This window comes from Saccharomyces paradoxus, chromosome VI (assembly GCF_002079055.1).
Source record: "Saccharomyces paradoxus chromosome VI, complete sequence".
NCBI lineage: Eukaryota > Fungi > Ascomycota > Saccharomycetes > Saccharomycetales > Saccharomycetaceae > Saccharomyces > Saccharomyces paradoxus.
The window spans coordinates 230,260-252,694 of NC_047492.1; the positions used below are offsets into that span (position 1 = coordinate 230,260).

A 22,435-nucleotide genomic window follows, 5' to 3' on the forward strand; every position below is an offset into this window, starting at 1 on the left:
AAGTTACAGTATAATATTTCGCTGTCTTATGAATGCTAAATTTGGGAGCCAATCAATCACATTATACTAACTACGGAAGTACCATCTTGAAATCTCGTCCTGAAGACCCTATTAGCATTGGTAAACATACCTTCCTTAAGCGAGACTACAATAAACTGAGATCCTCTAAACCTTGTCTTGATCAAATGACCTATGTTTTGTGTATGACTTAAATCAAGAGCAGCATCAACTTCATCTAAGATATACATGGGCGCTGGTCGAAATTGTAACAATGCCATAATCAACGACAAAGCAATCAAGGATCTTTGCCCACCGGACAATTCAATTAAGCTTTCCTTCCATATATTACCAAGCTTCACTTTAACCTCTAAACCCTGCGTTACGTCCTTATCTTTGCATGGAACCAACTTGGCGAATGAGTTTGGTAAAAGATCTGCAAAAATATTACCAAAATCAAGTGTCACCTTTTCCCATGTTTTGACTAAAGTTTCTCTTTTATATTCGTTCAACTTCGATATAGTCTCTTGAATTTTCATTTTATCTTTTTCAATCGTTTTAATCATTGTTTTTAATGCTGCTTCCTTTTTCTCAACATTTTCTATCATATTCATAATATTTGGATTAACCTTTTTCCTAAGCTCTTGAAACTTCTCGTTCAATTGTTTACTCCTCTCTCTATAAGTAGCTAAGTCGATACCTTCATTTTGCTTGACGATATTTGTCACTAGATCAAAATCCTCCAGAAAATCGTGTTCCTGTCGCAGCTCTTCAATTCTCTTTTCCATATTATTCGTATTAGACTTGTATTTATTTAAGTCATAGACCAGTTTTTGTAGTTCTAATTCACTGCTTTTTTTCCCTTCCTGTTTTTTCTTTATCAATGTTTCCAACTCATTTAATTCATCATCAATGTCCATCAACCTTTTCTTTTCTTCGTTCAGTTCTGTTTGGATTGTTACAAGATCATCTTCAATGCCTCGTATTTTGTCTTCCAATTCAGAATTTTCCAATTTTAAACTTTCAATAGATTTCACATAGTTCTGCAACAACGCCTTATTAGAATCTAATTCGGAGCTCAACTGCTCTGTTTCTAATTCAAAATTTTGAAACAAGTCATATTTACGTTCTGACTCTGATTCCTGCTCTTCCAATTCTTTAGCCAATAGTTTTAATTCCTTCTTCAATTCATCCAACTTGGATCCTTTATCGCTATCATATTCCTTCATGTCCTTTTCAATAGTCCAAACTTCTTCTTGACATCTTTGTAAGCTCATTTGCTTGATTTTGATTTCATTCTCGCACTCTCCAATATCTCTTAAAATTTCTTCGTTCCTAGCCATTATTTGGGAAGACGGATTCACTTCGAGACTACGCTTAGCCAAATCCAATTTATGCAACGAAAGATTCAAATCACTTTGAATGGTCTTTGTTTTTTGCGATGTAGCATATTGCGTCTGTAGCTCCTCTGTGACATGATTAAGATCAGCCTGAATGGTCTCAATTTGTTTTTGAATTTGATTGTATTTTTGAATATCAACTAATAACGATTCAGAGGTATTCCTACTACCACCAGACAATGTACCTTCTGGATCATACACATCACCTTGAAGCGTGATACTTCTAGCACGGATCTTTGGATGGAAGGTAATTTTCTTTGCGGTTTCCGGGTCTTCACAGATCAAACTATTTCCAAAAATAAATTCCATAGCTTTGGTGACAGATTTATCAAACCTTATTAAATTTATTGCCAACTCAACCTTGCCTGGAGCAATCGTCTTGGCTAGCTCAAGTACTTGGGAGCTTATTGGTCTTGTGTATATTTTGTCAAGAGGTATGATGGTAACACGCTTGCGTAACCTTCCTCTTTCCAACAGCTGAGTGGCCGTCTGGGAGTCCTGTACAACGACATTGAAAAGCCTGCCTCCAGCACACGTTTGCAAAGCAGTAGAATAACGAATATTATCATCATCTAATTGGAAAAGTTGACCCACCACGCCATGGACAAAGCTGGCTTTAAAATCAGGATAAGGTTTCGTATAGTTAAATTCCAGGTTTGTCACGCGCCTTTTTAAATATTCAGAATCCTTACATATTTGGTAATATTGACTCTTCAATTTATTCTCCCTTTGCTTTAAATCTTTAATTCGCGATGGATCAAATCCATATTCGACTAGTTGGGCTTGCAGTTTATCACAAATTCCTTGACATTCTTTAACATGCTTCATATTCAATTTGTTATCATTTGTGGCTTCCTTTAATTTAGGTTCAATAGTCAACAGCTCCTTCTTCAACAGCTCCATTTTCATGTTTGATTTCTTTATCGCCAGGGAAATGTCGTTCAACTCAGTCTTTGCTTTGGCCAACTGTGCATTATAACCGCCGTCTGCGGCACCAGTCGATGAAATACCCGTGGTTAAAGTGGACACTAATTCTTCTTTCCGTTTATAAAGATCCCTTTGTCTACTGAGCTGCTCCTGTACCATTTTATAATCCTTTTCGGTGTTGGCGTATGCCGATTTCTTTTCAGTTAGTTTTGTAGAGGAGCTTGCAATTTCTGATTCTAGAACTTTTAATTTTTCACTAGTGTCATTTAAATTTTCCACTTTTATCGAAAGTGAAGTTTTCAAACGAGAAATTTCATTTAAAAGGTCGTTCTCCTTATTTTCCAACTTGGAAATTGTACCCTCCTTGTCTAGTTCCTTTTCCTTCTGAAGCTTGATTTCCTCAACATCTTCGTTCAGACTGTCAATTTCTTGGGTGGTTTTCTCAATAAATTCATTCAACATTTTCATACGGGTCTCACCATTCTCTAAGGTTTCTCTTATCGATGTATGCTTATGTTTAATGTTATAGTAATCATGAGATACCACAATTCTTTCGGTTTTCTCCAAATCAGTTTGAGTAGATTGGAATTCTAGGAACATTCTCTTTTCGTTTCGAAGTTTTTCCAGTTTAGGTTCAATCTCTTCGGTTAAAAGAGTCCTGTTCTCTTGCAATTTAGTTTCCTTCTTAGACATTGTTCTTTCTGCCTTTTCCCTACGATCTTCGAACATCTTTGTCCCAGCTGCCTCTTCGATCAATGATAAAATCTCTGAGGGTTTCATATTCAAAACCTTTGTAATTTTACCTTGCATGATTAAAAAATTAGGATTATTGATATTTAACTGCACGGATTGAAATAATTGCAAAACGGATTGTTGGGGTGCCCTGTGCCCATTTATCAGATACTTGGAAGTTCCACCAAGCACAACTTGCCTTGTAACAGAAATTTGGGGGGAGTTAGTAAACCCAATGGGAGAATTTGATTTATCGGTATTATCAAAAACGATGGTTACGCTTGCCTTTGTAACACCAGCTTGGCCACGCTTATAGATCAGGTCTTGCAAACTCGATGCTCGAACAGTGCTCATTGATGCTATACCCAGCACGAAGCAAATGGCATCCAAGATGTTCGACTTACCAGACCCATTTAAACCCGTAATGGCATTGAATTGAGGATCCCAGTCAGTAATGACCGTTCTTGTAGCGTACGATTTGAAACCATCAATAATCAACTCCTCCACCTTCATGCAGTAAAAATGCTAAAATTGACTTGTGTGTTTGCGTCCTCTGTTTCGAGGTTTCCTTACCTGTGCCGATTGTTTGCTCTTGTTGATCTTAAAATTACAAATGCCCATCACCAGAACTGCACAACACGCTAATCACTATAAACGCGTGAAGTATAAAGCCATCTTATCCAAGCAAGAAAACAAATCACCCACGGAACAATGCTTCACGAGTGAGGGAACGTTTTATAAGAGTGTACTAAAGATTTTACTTTGAAGAAATATTCTATTACTACAAAAACTAATTTAGATATTTTTCTTTAAAAAATAAGTGTTGTTATATTGTATTGTTTCGCTTTGAGGAATTTTTGAGTTATCTTTTTTTTTTTTTAAATCTTGCTTAAAGAATGACTATTTTACATAATCTAATCTTGGGTCTTTTGAGAACCACGTAACAAACCAGTTCTTCTGGCGGCAATCAAACCGGCCTTTTGACCAGAAACGGCACCTCTAGATATAGTAGAAGCCTTACCAATATGTTGATGGTTACCACCACCGTGAGGGTGATCAACTGGATTCATGGCAACACCACGGGTCTTTGGCCAAGAGTTTCTCTTCAATCTGTACTTGTGGAAAGCACGACCAGCCTTCAACAATGGCTTGTCAACTCTACCACCACCGGCAATGACACCGATGACACCTCTAGCGTCAGAAGAAATAACCTTCTTGGCACCGGATGGTAATCTGACTCTGGTCTTGTTTTCATCTGGGTTGTGACCAATGATGATAACGTAGTTACCAGAAGCTCTAGCTAGAGCGCCTCTGTCACCTGGCTTTTCTTCAACATTAGAGACAATGGTACCTTCTGGGACGGAACCCAATGGCAAGACGTTACCGACGTTCAAAGAAGCCTTCTTACCGGCGTAAATGAATTGACCAGTGTGGACACCTTCGTTAGCAATGAAGATTTCTTCACGCAATCTGTACTTGTATGGGTCACGGAAGACAACCTTGGCCAATGGGGCACCTCTACCGGAGTCGTGGACGATTTGCTTAACGATACCACGAATGTAACCGTGACGTTCAGCATAATCCAAAGTTCTCAACTTGGCAGCACCTTGTCTCAATCTGGTGTGGGAGGTGAAGATAGAACCAGCACCCTTTCTTTGGTTACGAATAACTCTACCTGAACGAAAAATAATGAGAAGAAACACAGTTCTGTTAGTACAGATGATACATTTTCAACGAAAGGAATAAATGAACTATAATAGGGTGCGATGACATTGCGCCACTACGACATTCACAGTTGCTAAAACATAATGCTAACATACCCATTGCTTATTGATCTAATGGTTTCTTGGTTGACTCAGAAATAGTTATTATTCACTAAAAAAAGACCCTAGTAAGAGAAATACGTGCTGATGATACTGAAGGAGGAGGGGAGGGTTCAATCGATCATGCGTATGCGATAGTGCATTGCGTAGTAATCGATAGGTTCACATCCATGTGCAATGGCTAGTTAGTGGTGCGGTTTGGCAATTCCCATACTATGCCAGAGTGATTGGATCCTGCTGAGCGATGCCAAACCATTGACTGTAGGTCCAAACCATACTGGAGCCCTGCTTGGAAGCAGTGGCAGAGTAGGCGGGGAAAGCTTGGCCGCTAGGCAGAACTGCCTGTATGTTTACCAGGAAATTGGGACGGACCTCTGTCTACAGTACTAACGGACGCAGAAGGGGAAGTGGGAAAAGTGGGAGACCATGAGGTAAGAGGCTTTCACAATTTTCTTTGGAAAGCGCGCGCAGAGCAAGGCCTCATTATTTTAAAAAAGCAGCTCTTACACGAATAAGAAATGGGTGTTGGAGGATGTACGGATGAAGAAGTGCATAGTCTTCGAAAGTATTGCATTGCCGCAAAAGGAAAGAAAATAATAGGTAGAATTTAGTTTTATTTAGCCATTAACGAACATATGTATTTTATGTCACTTTCTTACTGTTTGTACTCCATCTCAATTGTATAAAGCTCTAAGCAGCGGCCACAGTTGGACGATCAGAAGAAGAAGCTGGTGGAGGTGGGACATTGTTGGTTTCTGCATTGTCTTGCACTTCTTGTGCTGGCTCTGCTGGCTCTACTGGCGCTGCTAATGCTGCTGGAGGAGGATCGCGCGCATTTGTTAGGTTATCCTTGACCAGTTGTTTAATTTCTTGAATCTTGGAGACGTAGGCGGGCTTTACAATTATCGGTTTGCCCCTCAAAGTAGCTGTCTTAACCACATTGTCACAAATGTCCCCAATGGGGGTTTCAGATTGTAAAGTAACCAAAGCGGCAGTAATCTGGTGTGGAGCAAAGGGAATACACTTCCTCCTATACACTTTGGACCTATAAATCCAGATCTCTTGTGGCGAGTAAAGCTGAAACAACTCACGGATCTCACTGTCGGTGATATCATCTGGCAAATCGTGACAGTATACCGTGTCCGCAGCAGTTTCTGGTGTTTTCTTATCCTTCTTTTTTTCCTTGGGATTTTTAGCGTCTGCATCTGGAGTAGAAGTTGCCTCGTAGGGGACGTGCAATTTTAAGAATAGTTTCTGATTTTGGAAAACGGTTCCGTTCAGGTCTTTAATGGCCTTCAGAGCCAAAGTGTTGTTTGCAAACTGGGCAAACGCTATACCTAGCGGTTTGCGAGGGTTATTACTGTGCCTTTTGCTGAACCTGCGAACTGTCTGTGTTGGAATCAAGACTGAGCTGGCGCCATAATTGTTCAGGAAGGTGTGTAGGTCACGCTCACTGGCCGTGAAAGGCAGGTTCGAAATGTAAACTGTGGTAATGGTAGTGGTGGTGTCAGTGCTCACTTGTTCTGTCATTGCGTGTGCGTTTGCGTGTGTGTATGCGTATGCGTAGCCTTATACCAAGTTATGTGTTATTACTTTAGAAAAGGGAATCGCAATTTGTTTTATATAATCATTCACATTTTGTTGCTATAATTTGTGACGTTTCTTTTGTGGCACAACGGCGGGAAGATGATAAAAAAAAAAGAAATAAAAAAACCGTGCTGGATATTAAGATAAATTTTCCTTCAATTAAGATAATAAAACATGTTATATAAAATCAGACAAAATAATATGTAAATTTTTAACGTATTATAATCTTAAAAAGTTTATTTCTTGGCAGCAGCCAAAGCCTTAGCAGTACCGTGTAGAGCATGCTTGTGGTTTCTTCTAAACTTTGGATCAACACCTTTCAAAGAAGGGTACTTGTAGGTCTTTGGCTTCTTAATACCGTTTCTGTGAGCCTTTCTGGTTTGGTTGTGAGCGGTATGGTTCTTAGACTTAGCCATTTTCTGAGGAAGACGATGAATGCGCGCAGCAATTGCGAGTTGTCAAAAAAGTTAGTAAAAAAGATTCATAATGGCGGAGGGGAGTGGCGTGGTTGCTAACTGCCAATCTGAAGTGATGCTTACATGGCAACTAGAAATGAAGTATACTAATAGTGATTAAGTATTCCAAAAGGAGCGTTGCTTATAAGTTCAAACATCGGTAATTTTCTAGTATTTTCTTTTTTCCTCTATATGCCATTCAGAGCATCTCAGATTTGGCTACCAGCATTTCCAGTGGGGAGATGGCGAGTGCATGATAATGTAACGTACTTTCTAACTGTATTGTTGTTCCGAGGATCTTGAATATTGAAAGGAGAATGTTACAAAATAATGGGTTGAATCTTAAAATATGCAGTATTGAAATATCTTGAAATTGTATGTATCCAGAGATTATGCCAAAGCCTAAAGGGAAAATCGTGGACTTCCTACATTGAGAATATGGTTGGTTTTCCCGAGCGCGGCTAGGAACATTTTTTTTCCCTCGCAGTAAAAAAAAAACAACCAAAAATCGGAAACTAGAAAAAATTAACAGGTACTGTATGGGTTTAAGAAGATGCACGGATGCGAGACGAAACAGGCAAGCCCACATAAGAAAAAAAAACAAACTACGTCCCCCTTTCCACCAGTATATGTGTGTGATTCAGCATTGCTCTCCGAAAGAAAGATCATGTTTACTTTATTTTATTTTACTTTAATTTTAGTTTATTTATTTACTTTCTAAATACAGTAGGTTAAATAAGGATCGGGTTTTTGAAGAAATGGTAACAAGACCCAGAATAAATATGAATATAGGGGATATGACAGATAAACAGACTACTTTAATTTGTCAAATAATCTAGGTGCCGTAGCAGTGTCCAAATAGTGCTGTAGATGGAAGAATTCCTCCACACAGTCCTCCTTGTGTTCAAGATCAGCGTAGCCGGGTTGCTGTTGCTGTATCTTAACTCTTTCAGCACACTCCTCGTAGTGGTGTACCAGCGCCTTACCCTCCTCCGTGTTCTTAAAATGTTCTCTCAAATCTTCCAATTGGTCAGTGACTTCTTCTTCTTCTTCATCTTCATCATCGTCTTCATCTTCATCTTCGTCCTCATCTTCATCTCCATCTCCCTCTTCCTTTCCTTCTTCGTTCTCTTCTCCTCCTTCTTCGTTCTCTTGTTCATGCTGCTCCTTATCGTCATCTTCGGCCGCGGCCACGACAGGCACAACGGTTACCTTTAGTTGTTCCCAGTAGTCACCAACTAGTTCCAACACGCCCATTTTCTATTTTTTTCTTCTTTTTCCTTGTGTCTAGGTGTATATGTATATATATGCTCTGTGTTTCTGTGCTTCTGTGCTTCTGTGTGAGTGCTTGAGTGCTTGCGTGCGCTCGTGTGTGTGAGTATATAATATGTGTGCAAATAAGCGCCAACCAATACTGCCCTTAAGATAGAGTAGGTCCCAAATCTCGAAACCCGGTGTGGGCCACTTTCCAGCAGCGCGCCTCTTATAACAAGCAACGCGCAGGGGAGGCGTGCCCCGGTCCGATATGCCCGGGAGCGTGCGTCCCATTGGTGCACGGTCACGTGCTCCCATTCTGCTGTAAGTGACGGATGTACCGGCAGGCGGCCTCCACTGTTGTCGCTTTGGACGGTGCGGCAGACACGTTTTGCTGTTTCCATTCCGCGGGGATTAGAGACGACAGTTCGTGCAACGCGACCGCCAGCCGGTTACGCCGTGCTTGCTCCGCATGCTTGTGCGACTCGCGCTTGTCATCATCCACGAGGGCGCCCGATGACCGTCGTTTAGTCAGCGACCGCGAATTGCTCAACCCGTGAGGCGCGATTACAGGCGACTCACTCGCTACGACAACGCCTTCACTACTGTTGGTCTTGGTCGTAGCCGGTGATACACGCCTGGTGTTGTTCGACGGCAGAATAACTTTCGGATATTGCTTTGGTTTCGGTTTCGGAGTTGGGATAACGCTGTCGGGCAATTCAAATAGTGAGGTGGCCGAATCCGGCCCGGCCTTTCCTCTGCGCTTGTTCAAATACGGACTACTATTCATCTTGTTTTTGGTGACTTTGTTAGCGGATGTTGAAGAAGTGGATGTTGTAGAAGTAGTAGTTGCAACCAAGTTAGGCGAAATAGTTACAGGCACTGCATTTTGAGTGTGAATTAGTGGCGAGTATAATAGCCGCGGCTTGATTGTAGCAGTAGTAGCCGGGGAGTGGTGTGCATGTGACGGCATCATCCAGTCCATGTCTATACCTTCCACCAGCTCAAAAGCACGGTCAAGATCGTCCAATGCGAGACTATCTTGTTCATTCTCATTCTCGTTCCCATTCTCGCTGCCGTTCCGATTCTCTTGATTGTTTAGTTCGTCGTTTTGTCCATTCAAGTCCTCGCGCTCATCATGCCGTTTCGTGTTTACGGTGATAAAGTCCCCGACTTTATCAAGGATGCTGCTCTTGGGCTCTAGGTCGTCCACGAAACCGTGTATTCCCTCAGAAGTTGTACGGCCCATGACTCGTCGTGCTCTTGTTCTATCTCCTCTTGCTCATCTCTTCTCTTTTGCTCTCTCCGAAGCATGACTTCTTTCCTCATTATATACATTTTTCTATGGCCAAGACTCATTTGCCAATTATTTCCGTGCGAGCGGCCGGGTCAGCCTTTCGCCTTGTATATTGTGGGCGAGGCAAAAAAAAAAAAAAGAAAACGAGGAAAACCGCACTTGCAGAATAGGAAACACACAGACAAACACATACACACCATACGCAGAGAAGGCAAGGCAGCAAGAAAAAACTGTGGGAACGTAGAAATGAACTTACCTACGGCACCAACTCCTAACAAACATTTGAGCATACCTGATTTGAGGTTCGAGAAAGTGTTCAAGAAAGCATTGTATAGGGAACTGGCACCCTCATCGTCCCGCTCACGAAAGTTAGGAGTAATTACGAAAGTTGTGATTCGCGATGTGTTGCTCATGCCTCTATTGCAGAGCTTTGTTTTATCACTCGCGCTTATGGGCGTTAAGGAATGGCTACATTACATACGCCTGAAAGGACGAACCCTAGGCGACCGCATTAGACAGAGACTTTTTCCAATCTAAATAACACATATAATTGTATCTCTTTTTATATCAACCTAGTTTTGCTGTATAAGAGCCGAGCAGAGTATGCAAAATAGAGATACGAAGAATGGATGAAAAAAAGAGAAAAGCCCTGTAGGGGGCTCGAACCCCTAACCTTATGATTAAGAGTCATACGCGCTACCGATTGCGCCAACAAGGCACTCTAATCTCTGGTTTTTGTGGGCTAAAAAGAGCACCATATCTATCATATTTGTTTATTTCTCTTTTTTCTCCCTTCTCTTTGTCCTTTCACTTTCCACAAAAGTAAAGAAATAGTGGATCTATAATGTCACATATAGGTAATTAGCGGCATAAAAAACAAACCATTACACTCGATGATTAGAAGGGCCCCTACCACCTTGCAGCTTAGCCACGACGACGTGTCCTCCCTGATCGACGATCTCAACGAGCAGAAGCTCAAGCAACAGCTAAATATCGAAAAGACAAAATACTTCCAAGGGAAAAATGGCGGATCGCTACACTCCCATACGGACATCCAAGACGTGTCACAGAATATCGAAGACAACGATAATGATGACGATGACGACATGTCATCTTACAACGACAAACCAGCCTCTGTCGCGCACAATAGGGTCCTCAATTCCTTGCATTTGTCTACTGACAGCAATACCGCCCACGAGACGTCCAATGCAACCGACAACCACAACCCTTTTTACATTCGCGAGGAATAATATCATATCCGCGTACGCACACGCATCTACATTCACTTATAAATTTTTCTTCTCTCTTGTTTTATATACGTTGAATTAGAAATATAGAATATGACAATAGTACACTTTGTAGGCTTTCTTTTTTTATATGTATTTTTATTTTATTTTTTACAATGACCACGGTTTGTACACCTGAGGCTGCAATTGTGCAATAGAGTCGCCCTCGGCCACCTCCTCGCCTTCCTTGCCTACACGCTTCACGCCATGTCCTGTGGCCGTATTGCCGTCTTCGTTACCGCCCTCTTGGTCCTTCTCAACTAGTTGTATGCCCGAGTCTACTTGCTCCGAAATCAGTACCAGTTTCTTCGACACATTCAACTCCTCCAACGACCTGTTCAGGTCAAGAATCTGCTTACTCAGCGATAATCGGTCGTTTAGCATCTTTTCAGATTCCTTCACATATTTCAGCTTTTCCATCTCCAGCTGCGTTTCTAGATCACACAGCTTTGTAAATTTGGTCTCTAATTTCTCCATGGTCAACTTGACCAACTCTTGGATTATCGCCTGGCTCTCTTCAATGTACTTTTCGGAGATCTCCCTCGACTTATCAGAGACCTTACTCAATTTGTCATCGCCTTGCAATAACGTCTGAACAGCGTCATTCACACATTCCATCAACTTCGAACCAGACACGCCGCCATCGCGGCTGTCGCCGCCCTTACCGTTGGGTTTCGAACCAACAACTTCACGAATGTAGTTGTCTTCGATCGGTAAACTTAGGAACCTTTCAATGCAGTCTTCCACACGCTTATGGCCACCCACATGGTCAGCAATTTTTTCCCACTGGTCTTCATACATTTCAATACCCTCCAACAATAAAAGCATCTCCTGGTCTGACCAGTTTTTTTTAATTACGTTTCCGTTGTTTTCCAACCTAATGAAATCTGATGACTGGAAATTGGCGCCGAAATGACCCTCTTGGAAACAACGGGAGCATAGGTTGGTGTCCCGTGCACGCAAATTGTGATAGCGCACATTGATTGACTCGTTGCCACATGTATGGCAAATATAAACTTTATGAATCTGTCTCGAGTTTCTGCTTTCATCTTGTAATGCATTGAAGTCTTGTGCAGAATCGTAAACGTTCTTCTTAATTGAAAGATTAACGGGGAACTCCTTCTTGACCTTTGGTTCCGCTCCATCTTCCCCTTCCGCTTCCTGTTTGATCACATTCTCTGGTAAAAATGGCTTTAACCCTTGTGGGGTGTCCAGAACTATTTGGAAATGACCCGTGAAACTTGGCCCGATAAGACTGGGCTTGGTTCTGGGGTCAATCTGGTAATTGATCAACCCCCATTTTTCCAAAAACGCGTGAATCTTCACTATCGAGGCAACATCCATGGCCACATTCCTTCTCACAGCGGTAATAGTCAAATATTCGTACGGCGAAAGACGGTACGTGTTGATAATGAAATTTCTTGTGTCCTTATATGCCTTCGGTGTCTTGAATCTTGATGAGTCGTTGAAAAAGTCTGGATTCGATCTTTTTTCAATCTCGTGGATCTTCGAAATATCAAACCAAGAGGCAAACGATGGAATAATTACCGGGTGAGTTTGTTTGGCCAGGAACCTAAGGGCCTTTTCCTCCAGTTTCTGTGCTTCTTGCTCGTAGTTGATCTTCTTATGAGCTACTTCTGCTCCCAATGTAGCAGATTCCTCCTTCGCCTGCTCCTGTGCTAGGTGAGGGAAAGATGGCGTGTTGGTGGTTGTACTGGGTGGCTCCTCGGTCGTTTCGTGCGAGTCTACCATGGAGACATCCTTATCCTTCTCTGTGTCGCTCATTATCCTGGCGTTCTATCTCCTTTTTGGTTCTCTGCTCTACCTTTTCTTCGACCTTTCTCTCTAAACCTGACGACTAATTAATTATATGTTGATGAAACTTGTTTTTTCCAACTTTTTCACATCAAGCGGGTGACAAACGGAAACGCCATAATTAAATTACCATAAAAAAGAGTGATGAAATAAGGAAGTATCAAATTTGGCGATGAGATGGGCAGATGCTCAAACGGGAAACTGATGACTGTTGTTGAGGATGGTGTTGGGGCCAGAGTGGCCGCAAGGACGAGAAATATGAGTAATGGGGTCAATTACCGGGAGAAGGAAGTCAATGACCTGACTGCTGACATTTTGGATTCAGATTCAGATTCAGACGACAATAGAAATGGCAAAGATAATAGCGGCACTGCCCCCGTGTGGTTGCAAGATGACGTGCACTCAGACGAAGATATTGAGCTGGACTCAGAAGATGATTCCGATACAGAAGCTGTTCAAGCTCAAGTGGTGGATAAACTGGCAAAAGACACGAAATCAGAGGAAAATTTCTTGGACGATGAACTCTCTGAGATGGATACTAAGACGGTTTCTTTAAAATTGAAGAAGCTAAACGAGTTCGTGAGGCAGAGTCAAGTGTATTCTAGTATAATCGCAGACACTTTACTACAAAGATCTAATGAAGTGGCTAACTTTAATACAAAAGATAATGGCGACGCTAATGATGAAGAACAGTCTCCCAAAAGACGTAAAACAAAAAAAAAATCTATAACGGATTTCTTCAAAAAACAGAAAAAACATGAAGATACTAATTCCCAAAACGGCGCGGCAGGAGATGTAGCAATAAAGCAACCTCACTTGTTAAAAAACTGTACTTTAAAACCATATCAACTAGAAGGTCTTAACTGGCTGATTACTCTTTATGAAAATGGCCTCAATGGAATTCTTGCCGATGAAATGGGCCTTGGTAAAACTGTTCAAAGTATTGCTCTTTTGGCGTTCATATACGAAATGGATACAAAGGGCCCTTTTCTTGTGACTGCACCATTAAGCACTCTAGATAATTGGATGAATGAATTTGCGAAATTTGCTCCTGATCTACCAGTTCTGAAATATTATGGGGCAAATGGCTATAAAGAACGTTCCGCAAAGTTGAGGAATTTTTTTAAACAACATGGTGGCACGGGTATCATCATCACATCATATGAAATTATTCTAAGAGATACCGAGTTGATCATGAGTCAAAATTGGAAGTTTTTAATTGTCGATGAAGGCCATCGTCTGAAAAACATAAATTGTAGATTGATTAAAGAATTAAAAAAAATCAACACCTCGAATAGACTGCTACTAACGGGAACGCCTTTACAAAATAATCTAGCTGAATTGTGGTCACTTTTGAATTTCATAATGCCAGATATTTTTGCCGATTTCGAGATATTCAATAAATGGTTTGATTTCGATAGCTTAAATTTAGGCTCCGGTTCTAACTCTGAAGCATTAAATAAGCTAATAAATGATGAACTACAGAAAAATTTGATTTCCAATTTACACACAATTTTAAAACCATTCCTTTTAAGAAGGTTGAAGAAAGTTGTTTTGGCAAATATTCTACCGCCCAAGAGAGAATATATTATAAATTGTCCGATGACCTTGGCACAGAAAAAGTTCTACAAGGCTGGATTAAATGGAAAGTTGAAAAAAACCATGTTCAAGGAATTGATAAAAGATTTTTTCACATTGAATGATGACTATATCGGTCACGTTTCTAATCGGTCCATACGAGATTTTATCAACTATAAATTATCCAGTAATGAAGCTTCAAATACAGACAATAAAATTAATCCAACTTTGTTGCAAATGGACAAACTATATAAGGAGAATCTGCAAGTGGAAATTTCAAATAAGAAATTGCAAAACATGATGATGCAATTAAGACAGATTATTGATTCAACGTTTTTGTTTTATTTCCCATATTTGCATCCAGAAGATTTGACTTTGGAAAGCCTCTTAAAGACGTCCGGGAAATTACAAATCTTACAAAAATTAATTCCCCCATTAATATCTGAAGGGCATAAAGTGCTCATTTATTCGCAGTTTGTTAACATGCTTGACTTGATTGAAGATTGGTGTGATTTAAATTCGTTCGCGACATTCCGGATCGATGGCTCAGTAAATAATGAAACAAGAAAGGATCAGCTAGAAAAATTTAATAGCCCGAAAGATAAGCACAATATTTTCCTGTTGTCCACAAGGGCCGCAGGATTGGGTATCAACCTAGTTGGGGCAGATACAGTTGTCCTGTTTGACAGCGATTGGAACCCACAGGTGGATTTACAAGCCATGGACAGGTGTCACCGTATTGGCCAAGAATCACCGGTCATAGTGTATAGATTATGTTGTGATAACACTATAGAACATGTTATATTAACCAGAGCAGCTAATAAGCGAAATTTGGAAAGAATGGTTATCCAAATGGGAAAGTTCAATAACCTGAAAAAATTGGCGTTAAATGAAGGTTCATTTTTAAAGTCAAACAAAATGAGTGTCAACGTTACTAATAAGGACTTAGTTCAAGAGTTATCTATGCTTTTAATGAGTGATGAATCCAGTATTGGTTTTGAAAATAGGGGACAAGAGGAAAATAAGGCCACTGAGGGCCAACTGACCGATAAAGAAGTTGAAGAATTGACTGATAGATCGCTTGAAGCATACAAGGCCAACAGGGTGGTAAATCTACCGCACATAAGGCTATTTGAAACCACCTCCGGTCTTTAGTTAGGTTATCATACAGTATTTTTTTTTATTTAACTATTTATCTACACATACATATACAGACGTATTTTTTGATCAATGTTCTTGTCGTACAAATTCTTCCTCTAATTGTTCCTTTAGTTCACGGTTCTTGAATAAAGTGTCCGCTGCGTTCATTCGCTGTAAAAAGGTATCCTGAATATTATTTTTTGTACCCTGGAAATCGGTCTTTAATTTAGTAATCCATTCCAGTATCGAAGTCATATCCAGATCATGTTTAACCAGGTGGTTCCTCTCGGAAATAACTTTTTTCTTTAATTTCATGAAACGGAGCCAATTGAAATGATTTTCTTCGATATATTCAGGATCGTACTGGTCTTTCAAATGTAGGCTTCTTATATCCATGTATGCCATTCTCTGCGACCATTGACTTACCATTATGTCCCCCCACTCTTCGTAAACTTCGACGTTTTCAAGACGAATCGATTCCGCTAGTTTAGCCATTTCAGTAAGAAAAGAATCCAATGAACGGAACAGCGATTTTTCAAAATCTAACAAATGTAATTTGTAATTCTTCAGTATCGATGTAATCGATGATTTGGTAACGTAAGTTTCCAATTCAACTTGACCTGTTTCATCAAAATACTTTATCTTATTTTGTGTAGGATCAAATTTAGAGGTGCAATTGATATCTTTGATCTTTAAATCCAGAAATCTTAATTGCTCACAAACAGTCTTGTTTAGATCATCAAGCTTGCTAGTGATTTCCATAGATTTATTTCGCATCTCCGTCTCGAACACACATTGTATCTCAGAATCCAAAAGTGTTGCCGCCTTGTGTATTTTTGAATCGATAGCCTTAATCCATGCTTCATATTCCATTTTTAGTGATTGCGGTTCGTATGTTTCCAACTCTATATGGCTATTGGAACCAATGATAATCTTTGACAAATCCTGCAAAATGGCAGCAGTGACGATTTGTGAGTTCTCGTGGTCATCCTGTTCTTCCTCGAACTCGTACTCATTACTCCCGTCCTCGATCTCAGCATCAGCATCATCCTCATCTTCATCCTCATCCTCATCCTCAAAATCCTCTGTTTCCGAGTCTGTCTCAAAAATGGCTTTAGTCTGCGTACCGTCGACACTAAAAGAACCATATCTCATCCAATTCGTAGAAGAATTAAACGGATTTTCTAGAACATTTTTCACATTATCCGTGTATGGCTTCAAATAGTACCAGGCAATCCTCAGATGATTCAACAAGGGTCCCAGCTTGGAGTGTACGGAACAACAGAGTTCCTTTAGCCTTAAAAAAGAGAAAACATTGTACCAAAAGCGGTAAAGATGAGCCACGATTCTCCTCAAAGGTGAGTTGGGGTACTTTTCAACCAGCGGCCTTATTGACTGCGAGTACTTTTCAACCAAATAATCAGCAACGGCTGAACCTTCAAGCAGTTTGGAATGGAACAGCGAGTCCACTGAAAACTCAGTATGCTGGCAAATGGGCTGTAAATCTGTGGCAAAGTTTCCTAGACCGTTTTGCTGACAGACCAGGTACCTTGCAATGAACAGGCAAGCCAGCAAAGCAGTCATTACTTTGAAAACGGCCTTCATGATTTTAGTTAAGAACTAACCACCTTTTCCTCTTTCTCTTTGCAAAAGGATAATTCAATCAGTAGCAGAAACAGAGCAGTAATGACACCAGAAACAAACCAATCTCCTAATAATCAAAAAGTAAGCCTTGGTGCGATGTAAGTCTCATCTCAAGCACCATTATGTAATTCCTGTTAAAGTGATACCTGTATTGTGGCTTAAAAGAGCCGAAATGACAACAAAATTATTAGGGTTATTTCAGGTTATAGCGAGGGCAACAATTTATAAATAAAAGGGCTGGTCCAGGGCTGGTAATAATAAAGTTGGGCTAAATAGGGCTATCCCTTCCTCTAGAGAAAAAGAAAAAAAATAACTTTGAGTGGCCAATTAGAACCAAAACCAACAGTATCGTGGTATCATCCGGTCCAAAACGACTAGAAGAAAGGCATTATTCGACCATTGGACTCAGTATTTTCCTCCAAGCAGCGGTTAAGAGACTGAGAGATTAAAGCTAGATAGTGGGTTTGAGTGACTATCCCCTTTTTTTCTTCCTCTTTTTTTATTATTTTCATTTTATTTCATTTTGATTTTACTTCAACACGATTAAAACACAAGCGTTACTTCCCTAGACAATAATCTCTGCCATCCCATTCTATTGATTTTTTGGAGCAGCAGTTTCTTACGAAGAAAAAAGGAAAGACGAAAACAACAAGCCAGCTTAAAGATGTCATTCTGGCCATTTGGACAGAATCTCAATCACTCTAATATCAATAAGATCCTAGATGAGTATTTTCATGTTCTACATGAACTGGAAAGGATCAACCCAAGCGTTGGTAAGGCCATTCCTGCGATTTTTAACAACGTGCAGCAGCGGGGTACGAATGACTCCCTGGATTCTATTCCGGAGGAGTATAGCCATGGCGATGAAGTGAAAGCAGGAGGTGGAGATCAGAAAAGTCGGTTTGAGAAGGATGATCAGCAAGAACGGTATGAGAAGGAGGAAGAGGAACGTAGCATGAATTCCAGCGAGTCTTCCACTACATCATTTTCTTCTGGGTCAACTTCTAAAACGGATTTGGATGAGGAGGACATTAGCAATGCTACCGCTCCCATGATGGTCACCACGAAGAACCTGGACAACTCTTTCATCGAAAGGATGCTTGTAGAGACGGAGCTACTGAATGAATTATCTAGACAAAACAAGACCTTACTTGATTTCATTTGCTTTGGGTTTTTCTTTGATAAGAAAACGAATAAGAAAGTAAATAATATGGAATATCTGGTCGACCAACTGATGGAATGTATCTCGAAGATCAAAACCGCCACTACAGTAGACCTGAACAACCTAATAGATTACCAGGAACAGCAACAGCTTGATGATAGTTCGCAAGAGGACATTTATGTGGAATCTGATACGGAACAAGAAGAGGAGAGAGAGGATGATAATATCAGCAACAAGAAGAGACGAAAACGCGGGAGCCCTTCGTTTAGTAACAATGACAACGATGACAACAACAACGACGATGCGAACGACGACGACGAATCCGCTTATTTGACGAAGGCCACTATAATATCTGAAATCTTTTCTTTAGATATATGGTTGGTCAGTGAATCATTGGTGAAAAACCAATCATACTTAAACAAGATTTGGTCCATCATCAATCAGTCAAATTTCAATTCTGAAAACTCACCCCTGGTACCGATATTCTTAAAGATTAACCAAAATCTGTTGTTGACTAGGCAAGACCAATATTTAAATTTCATTCGAACGGAGAGGAGCTTTGTGGATGATATGTTAAAACATGTTGATATTTCCCTATTGATGGATTTTTTTCTGAAAATAATATCTACAGATAAGATCGAATCTCCCACGGGAATAATCGAATTAGTGTATGACCAAAACTTGATCAGCAAATGCTTAAGCTTTTTAAATAACAGAGAGTCACCAGCAGACATCCAAGCCTGTGTGGGTGATTTCTTGAAGGCTCTGATTGCCATATCTGCTAATGCCCCTCTAGATGATATTTCCATTGGTCCAAACTCCTTGACCAGACAGCTAGCATCTCCCGAATCCATCGAGAAACTAGTCGACATCATGATTAACCAAAGGGGTGCTGCATTAAATACCACAGTCTCGATCGTCATTGAACTGATAAGAAAAAACAATTCGGACTACGACCAAGTCAATCTTTTAACCACTACTATAAAGACGCATCCGCCTTCAAATAGAGATCCAATATATTTAGGCTATTTACTCCGGAAATTTTCAAATCATTTGTCGGATTTTTTTCAAATAATTTTAGACATTGAAAATGATCCCAACATCCCATTACATGAAAACCAGTTGCACGAAAAGTTTAAACCTCTAGGATTTGAAAGGTTCAAAGTAGTGGAATTAATCGCTGAGTTACTGCATTGCTCTAATATGGGATTAATGAATTCCAAAAGGGCTGAAAGAATAGCCAGACGGAGAGATAAAGTAAGGAGTCAATTATCTCATCATTTACAAGATGCATTAAACGATTTGAGTATCGAAGAAAAGGAACAACTTAAAACGAAGCACTCTCCAACACGTAACATTAATGACGACCTAACAAATAAAAGCAGTAAAAATAATAATGACAATAACGATAATGATGATGAAAGTGATTATGGCGATGAAATAGACGAGAGCTTTGAAATTCCATATATAAATATGAAGCAAAACACAAAACTAAGGACTGACCCCACTGTAGGGGATTTGTTCAAGATCAAACTGTATGATACGCGAATTGTTTCCAAAATAATGGAACTATTTCTAACACATCCTTGGAACAATTTTTGGCATAATGTTATATTCGATATAATCCAGCAAATCTTCAATGGCAGGATGGATTTTTCCTATAATTCCTTCCTTGTTTTGTCTCTATTCAACTTAAAGAGTTCGTATCAGTTTATGACCGATATCATTATACCTGATGAAACAGGAACCGATGTTTCCAGATTTACTCCCGTTCCTATAGACCCAAATTTTGATTTCAAAATAACTGCAGACTTTATATTAAAGGGTTACCAGGATTCGTACAAATTTTATGAGCTGAGGAAAATGAATTTGGGATATATGGGTCATATTGTCTTAATTGCAGAAGAAGTGGTCAAATTTTCCAAATTATACAAAGTGGAACTAATATCTCCTGATATTCAAGTGATTTTACAAACAGAAGAATGGCAATACTACTCTGAAGAAGTGTTAAACGAAACGAGAATGATGTACTCAAAAATACTTGGCGGTGGAAGTTATATTGATGATGGAAATGGTAACATCATTCCACAGCTACCTGATAATAGTTCGGTACTAACTCCAAATGGTGATGCAAATAATAGTAATGAAATCTTTGATTCAGATACCGGGATTAGTAATGGTACAAATGGTGGCGGCCAATTGATCAACGTCGAGTCTTTAGAGGAACAATTGTCGTTATCTACAGAATCTGATTTACACAACAAGTTAAGAGAAATGTTAATCAATAGGGCTCAAGAAGACGTTGATAATAAGAACACGGAGAATGGGGTTTTCATACTGGGACCTCCGGAGGACAAGAACAATAATAGTAACATTAACAATAACAACCATAATACTACTAATAATAATAATAACGATAATAATGATAATGACAATGATAATGCTCGTAATTATAATGAAGATGCTGATAATGATAATGATTATGATCATGAATGATACATTGTTTTGTACTTTTCTTTAATTTTTATATATATATATATTAATTTATATGTATAAGTACTATGTAGTTTTCTATTCATTCATTCATTCATCATGATGATATTACTTCTTCTTACGCCTCATTTGCGTGAATAGATCACTTTGCCGTTAGGTAATTCCATTTTCTTTTGGCCTTTCTTCGCAGGGTTCCTTTTTACCTTGTTCCTCTTTCTGGTTTGCTCCCCATCATACTTTTTACTATCCCTTATTATTTCTTCTTCTGGAGTACTGCCAACAAATCTGCCCAACGTCCCGTTCCAAATCGAAGCAGGTATTTTCCAGAACAAACAATTCTTTATTGAAGGTTTGTTTAAGGTATCTGGTGAAATCAGAGTTTCATTTCCATCAGGCTCTACAACATAGACGTCGCTAAACCTTACAACCAAATTTTTACCCTCATCCTCTTCATGTTGTTTAAACGTTAGCTCTTTTACTCCTAGTCCATTAGTATCGTCCTGCTGTTTACATTGACTGATGAAGCTTTCAATTCTTGATCTTTGGGAACGATATTGTATAACAGAAATGATATATTGTCCAATATTAATGATTATCCAAATAAAAGCCAGTATAAACCACGTCTTAGGCTTTACTCTGGTAAAATAAAAGCCACCCTTATGGAAATCATAGTTTGGAAACCCATTCTGTAAATAATAATCATAAATCTTACGATTGGAACCATTGGAAAGAATTTGAGTAGCGAGGTTTAACCTTTCATATAATTTACGATATTTGGGGTTTTTATCCGGGTGGTACTTTTTGGATAGCTTTCTTAAGTTTTTGGTAATCTCCTTTGTACTAGATTTCTGCAGTTTAGGTAACTTCAAGAATTTGTAGAAGTTCATGTCTGGGCCATATTTCGTACTTATTTCATTTTGTAATTGGAAAATTTCTGTTTCAATAGTGGTAAAAGCATATGACAAAGATAACAATCCCAGAACAACCAACATTAGTTTCCAATAATTGTTCATTCTTCTAGTGATCTGTAGCCTTGATTATTTGACTGTTTTCCGTTCTTTTGCTACGTGTTAATTTGAATATCTCATTTTTTCGTGATTATTTATTTTAAATGTGGAAAAATTAACATGATTTACCTTCGAATGAGGAAATAAGGTAAACACAACGTGAACAAAAGCATTTGGTCAGTCACGTATATTTAACGAGAATTTGAAAATGGCAGGTATCAGATTCACACATAAGCTTTACCAGTATTATCAATTAGCTACAAGCTTCTTGTATGCAGCATTATTGATACGGTGGCTGATATTAATGCCATTGGTAGGGTCTCGGTTTTTACCGGGAGGCATCCACGAATTTTTGATATATTTGATGCTCTGTTCCAGCCTCGTGGAAGTTATTTGGTTACTCAGATTCCACGGGTTAAAAAATGGTTTGCTTTCAAGAACCTTCTTAAAGGACCTAGATTTCATATACTTGGTCAGAGTAATCCATTTTTACGATGATTATGAGCATGCATTGATCCTGAAGAACGCATCATATTCTAGTTTCATTATTTGTTTGTCTTTATCACAAGCATATTGTCATTGGTGCAAACTTTTCAAACGGAAAGGTGTAAAGGAAAGAACACTCGTCTGGAAGGTTAATACATTTATTACGTTGCCCATTCTCTACCTGAGCGAATTCGCATTGCTGCTATTGAATATTCAAATCAAAAACTATCACTCTACTCCAACTTTGGATGTAATCAATAGGGTGGTTTTATTAGCATACTTCCCTATACTATTAACAGCATACAAAAAACTATTAACAAAGTGAGTGATTTTATTGATTTACTATATATAT

The 22,435-nt window shown here is 39.4% G+C and overlaps 14 protein-coding genes and 1 non-coding gene across 15 annotated transcripts; 5 read left to right on the top strand and 10 right to left on the bottom strand.

Moving 5' to 3' along the window:
* Positions 1-56: 56 nt before the first annotated feature.
* SMC2 (condensin subunit SMC2) lies at positions 57-3,569 on the bottom strand (the record flags this gene model as incomplete). The annotated part of the gene is made up of 1 exon (XM_033910203.1): positions 57-3,569. One exon carries the CDS (start codon positions 3,567-3,569, stop codon positions 57-59), a length of 3,513 nt encoding a protein of 1,170 aa, XP_033766094.1.
* Positions 3,570-3,970: 401 nt separating this feature from the next.
* RPL2A (60S ribosomal protein uL2) lies at positions 3,971-4,880 on the bottom strand (the record flags this gene model as incomplete). Its single annotated transcript, XM_033910204.1, has 2 exons — positions 3,971-4,731; positions 4,877-4,880. 2 exons carry the CDS (start codon positions 4,878-4,880, stop codon positions 3,971-3,973), a joined length of 765 nt encoding a protein of 254 aa, XP_033766095.1.
* A 689-nt stretch (positions 4,881-5,569) lies between these two features.
* On the bottom strand, positions 5,570-6,409 carry RRT5 (Rrt5p; the record flags this gene model as incomplete). Its single annotated transcript, XM_033910205.1, has 1 exon — positions 5,570-6,409. One exon carries the CDS (start codon positions 6,407-6,409, stop codon positions 5,570-5,572), a length of 840 nt encoding a protein of 279 aa, XP_033766096.1.
* A 293-nt stretch (positions 6,410-6,702) lies between these two features.
* RPL29 (60S ribosomal protein eL29) lies at positions 6,703-6,882 on the bottom strand (the record flags this gene model as incomplete). Its single annotated transcript, XM_033910206.1, has 1 exon — positions 6,703-6,882. One exon carries the CDS (start codon positions 6,880-6,882, stop codon positions 6,703-6,705), a length of 180 nt encoding a protein of 59 aa, XP_033766097.1.
* Positions 6,883-7,734: 852 nt separating this feature from the next.
* QCR6 (ubiquinol--cytochrome-c reductase subunit 6) lies at positions 7,735-8,178 on the bottom strand (the record flags this gene model as incomplete). Its single annotated transcript, XM_033910207.1, has 1 exon — positions 7,735-8,178. One exon carries the CDS (start codon positions 8,176-8,178, stop codon positions 7,735-7,737), a length of 444 nt encoding a protein of 147 aa, XP_033766098.1.
* Positions 8,179-8,479: 301 nt separating this feature from the next.
* On the bottom strand, positions 8,480-9,424 carry PHO4 (phosphate-sensing transcription factor PHO4; the record flags this gene model as incomplete). Its single annotated transcript, XM_033910208.1, has 1 exon — positions 8,480-9,424. The coding sequence occupies one exon, from the start codon at positions 9,422-9,424 to the stop codon at positions 8,480-8,482; it is 945 nt and encodes a 314-aa protein (XP_033766099.1).
* A 63-nt stretch (positions 9,425-9,487) lies between these two features.
* Positions 9,488-10,009, top strand: SPAR_F00960 (uncharacterized protein; the record flags this gene model as incomplete). Its single annotated transcript, XM_033910209.1, has 1 exon — positions 9,488-10,009. One exon carries the CDS (start codon positions 9,488-9,490, stop codon positions 10,007-10,009), a length of 522 nt encoding a protein of 173 aa, XP_033766100.1.
* A 108-nt stretch (positions 10,010-10,117) lies between these two features.
* SPAR_Ftrna10K lies at positions 10,118-10,190 on the bottom strand. The gene has a single exon. It is a non-coding gene; the product is annotated as a tRNA-Lys (tRNA).
* A 175-nt stretch (positions 10,191-10,365) lies between these two features.
* CDC26 (anaphase promoting complex subunit CDC26) lies at positions 10,366-10,722 on the top strand (the record flags this gene model as incomplete). Its single annotated transcript, XM_033910210.1, has 1 exon — positions 10,366-10,722. One exon carries the CDS (start codon positions 10,366-10,368, stop codon positions 10,720-10,722), a length of 357 nt encoding a protein of 118 aa, XP_033766101.1.
* Positions 10,723-10,869: 147 nt separating this feature from the next.
* Positions 10,870-12,543, bottom strand: RSC8 (Rsc8p; the record flags this gene model as incomplete). The annotated part of the gene is made up of 1 exon (XM_033910211.1): positions 10,870-12,543. One exon carries the CDS (start codon positions 12,541-12,543, stop codon positions 10,870-10,872), a length of 1,674 nt encoding a protein of 557 aa, XP_033766102.1.
* Positions 12,544-12,750: 207 nt separating this feature from the next.
* Positions 12,751-15,306, top strand: IRC5 (putative ATPase; the record flags this gene model as incomplete). Its single annotated transcript, XM_033910212.1, has 1 exon — positions 12,751-15,306. The coding sequence occupies one exon, from the start codon at positions 12,751-12,753 to the stop codon at positions 15,304-15,306; it is 2,556 nt and encodes an 851-aa protein (XP_033766103.1).
* Positions 15,307-15,378: 72 nt separating this feature from the next.
* On the bottom strand, positions 15,379-16,896 carry OSW7 (Osw7p; the record flags this gene model as incomplete). Its single annotated transcript, XM_033910213.1, has 1 exon — positions 15,379-16,896. One exon carries the CDS (start codon positions 16,894-16,896, stop codon positions 15,379-15,381), a length of 1,518 nt encoding a protein of 505 aa, XP_033766104.1.
* Positions 16,897-17,599: 703 nt separating this feature from the next.
* On the top strand, positions 17,600-20,593 carry SAP155 (Sap155p; the record flags this gene model as incomplete). The annotated part of the gene is made up of 1 exon (XM_033910214.1): positions 17,600-20,593. One exon carries the CDS (start codon positions 17,600-17,602, stop codon positions 20,591-20,593), a length of 2,994 nt encoding a protein of 997 aa, XP_033766105.1.
* A 122-nt stretch (positions 20,594-20,715) lies between these two features.
* Positions 20,716-21,603, bottom strand: ERJ5 (Erj5p; the record flags this gene model as incomplete). The annotated part of the gene is made up of 1 exon (XM_033910215.1): positions 20,716-21,603. The coding sequence occupies one exon, from the start codon at positions 21,601-21,603 to the stop codon at positions 20,716-20,718; it is 888 nt and encodes a 295-aa protein (XP_033766106.1).
* Positions 21,604-21,805: 202 nt separating this feature from the next.
* Positions 21,806-22,408, top strand: KEG1 (Keg1p; the record flags this gene model as incomplete). Its single annotated transcript, XM_033910216.1, has 1 exon — positions 21,806-22,408. One exon carries the CDS (start codon positions 21,806-21,808, stop codon positions 22,406-22,408), a length of 603 nt encoding a protein of 200 aa, XP_033766107.1.
* Between the last annotated feature and the right edge of the window lie 27 nt (positions 22,409-22,435).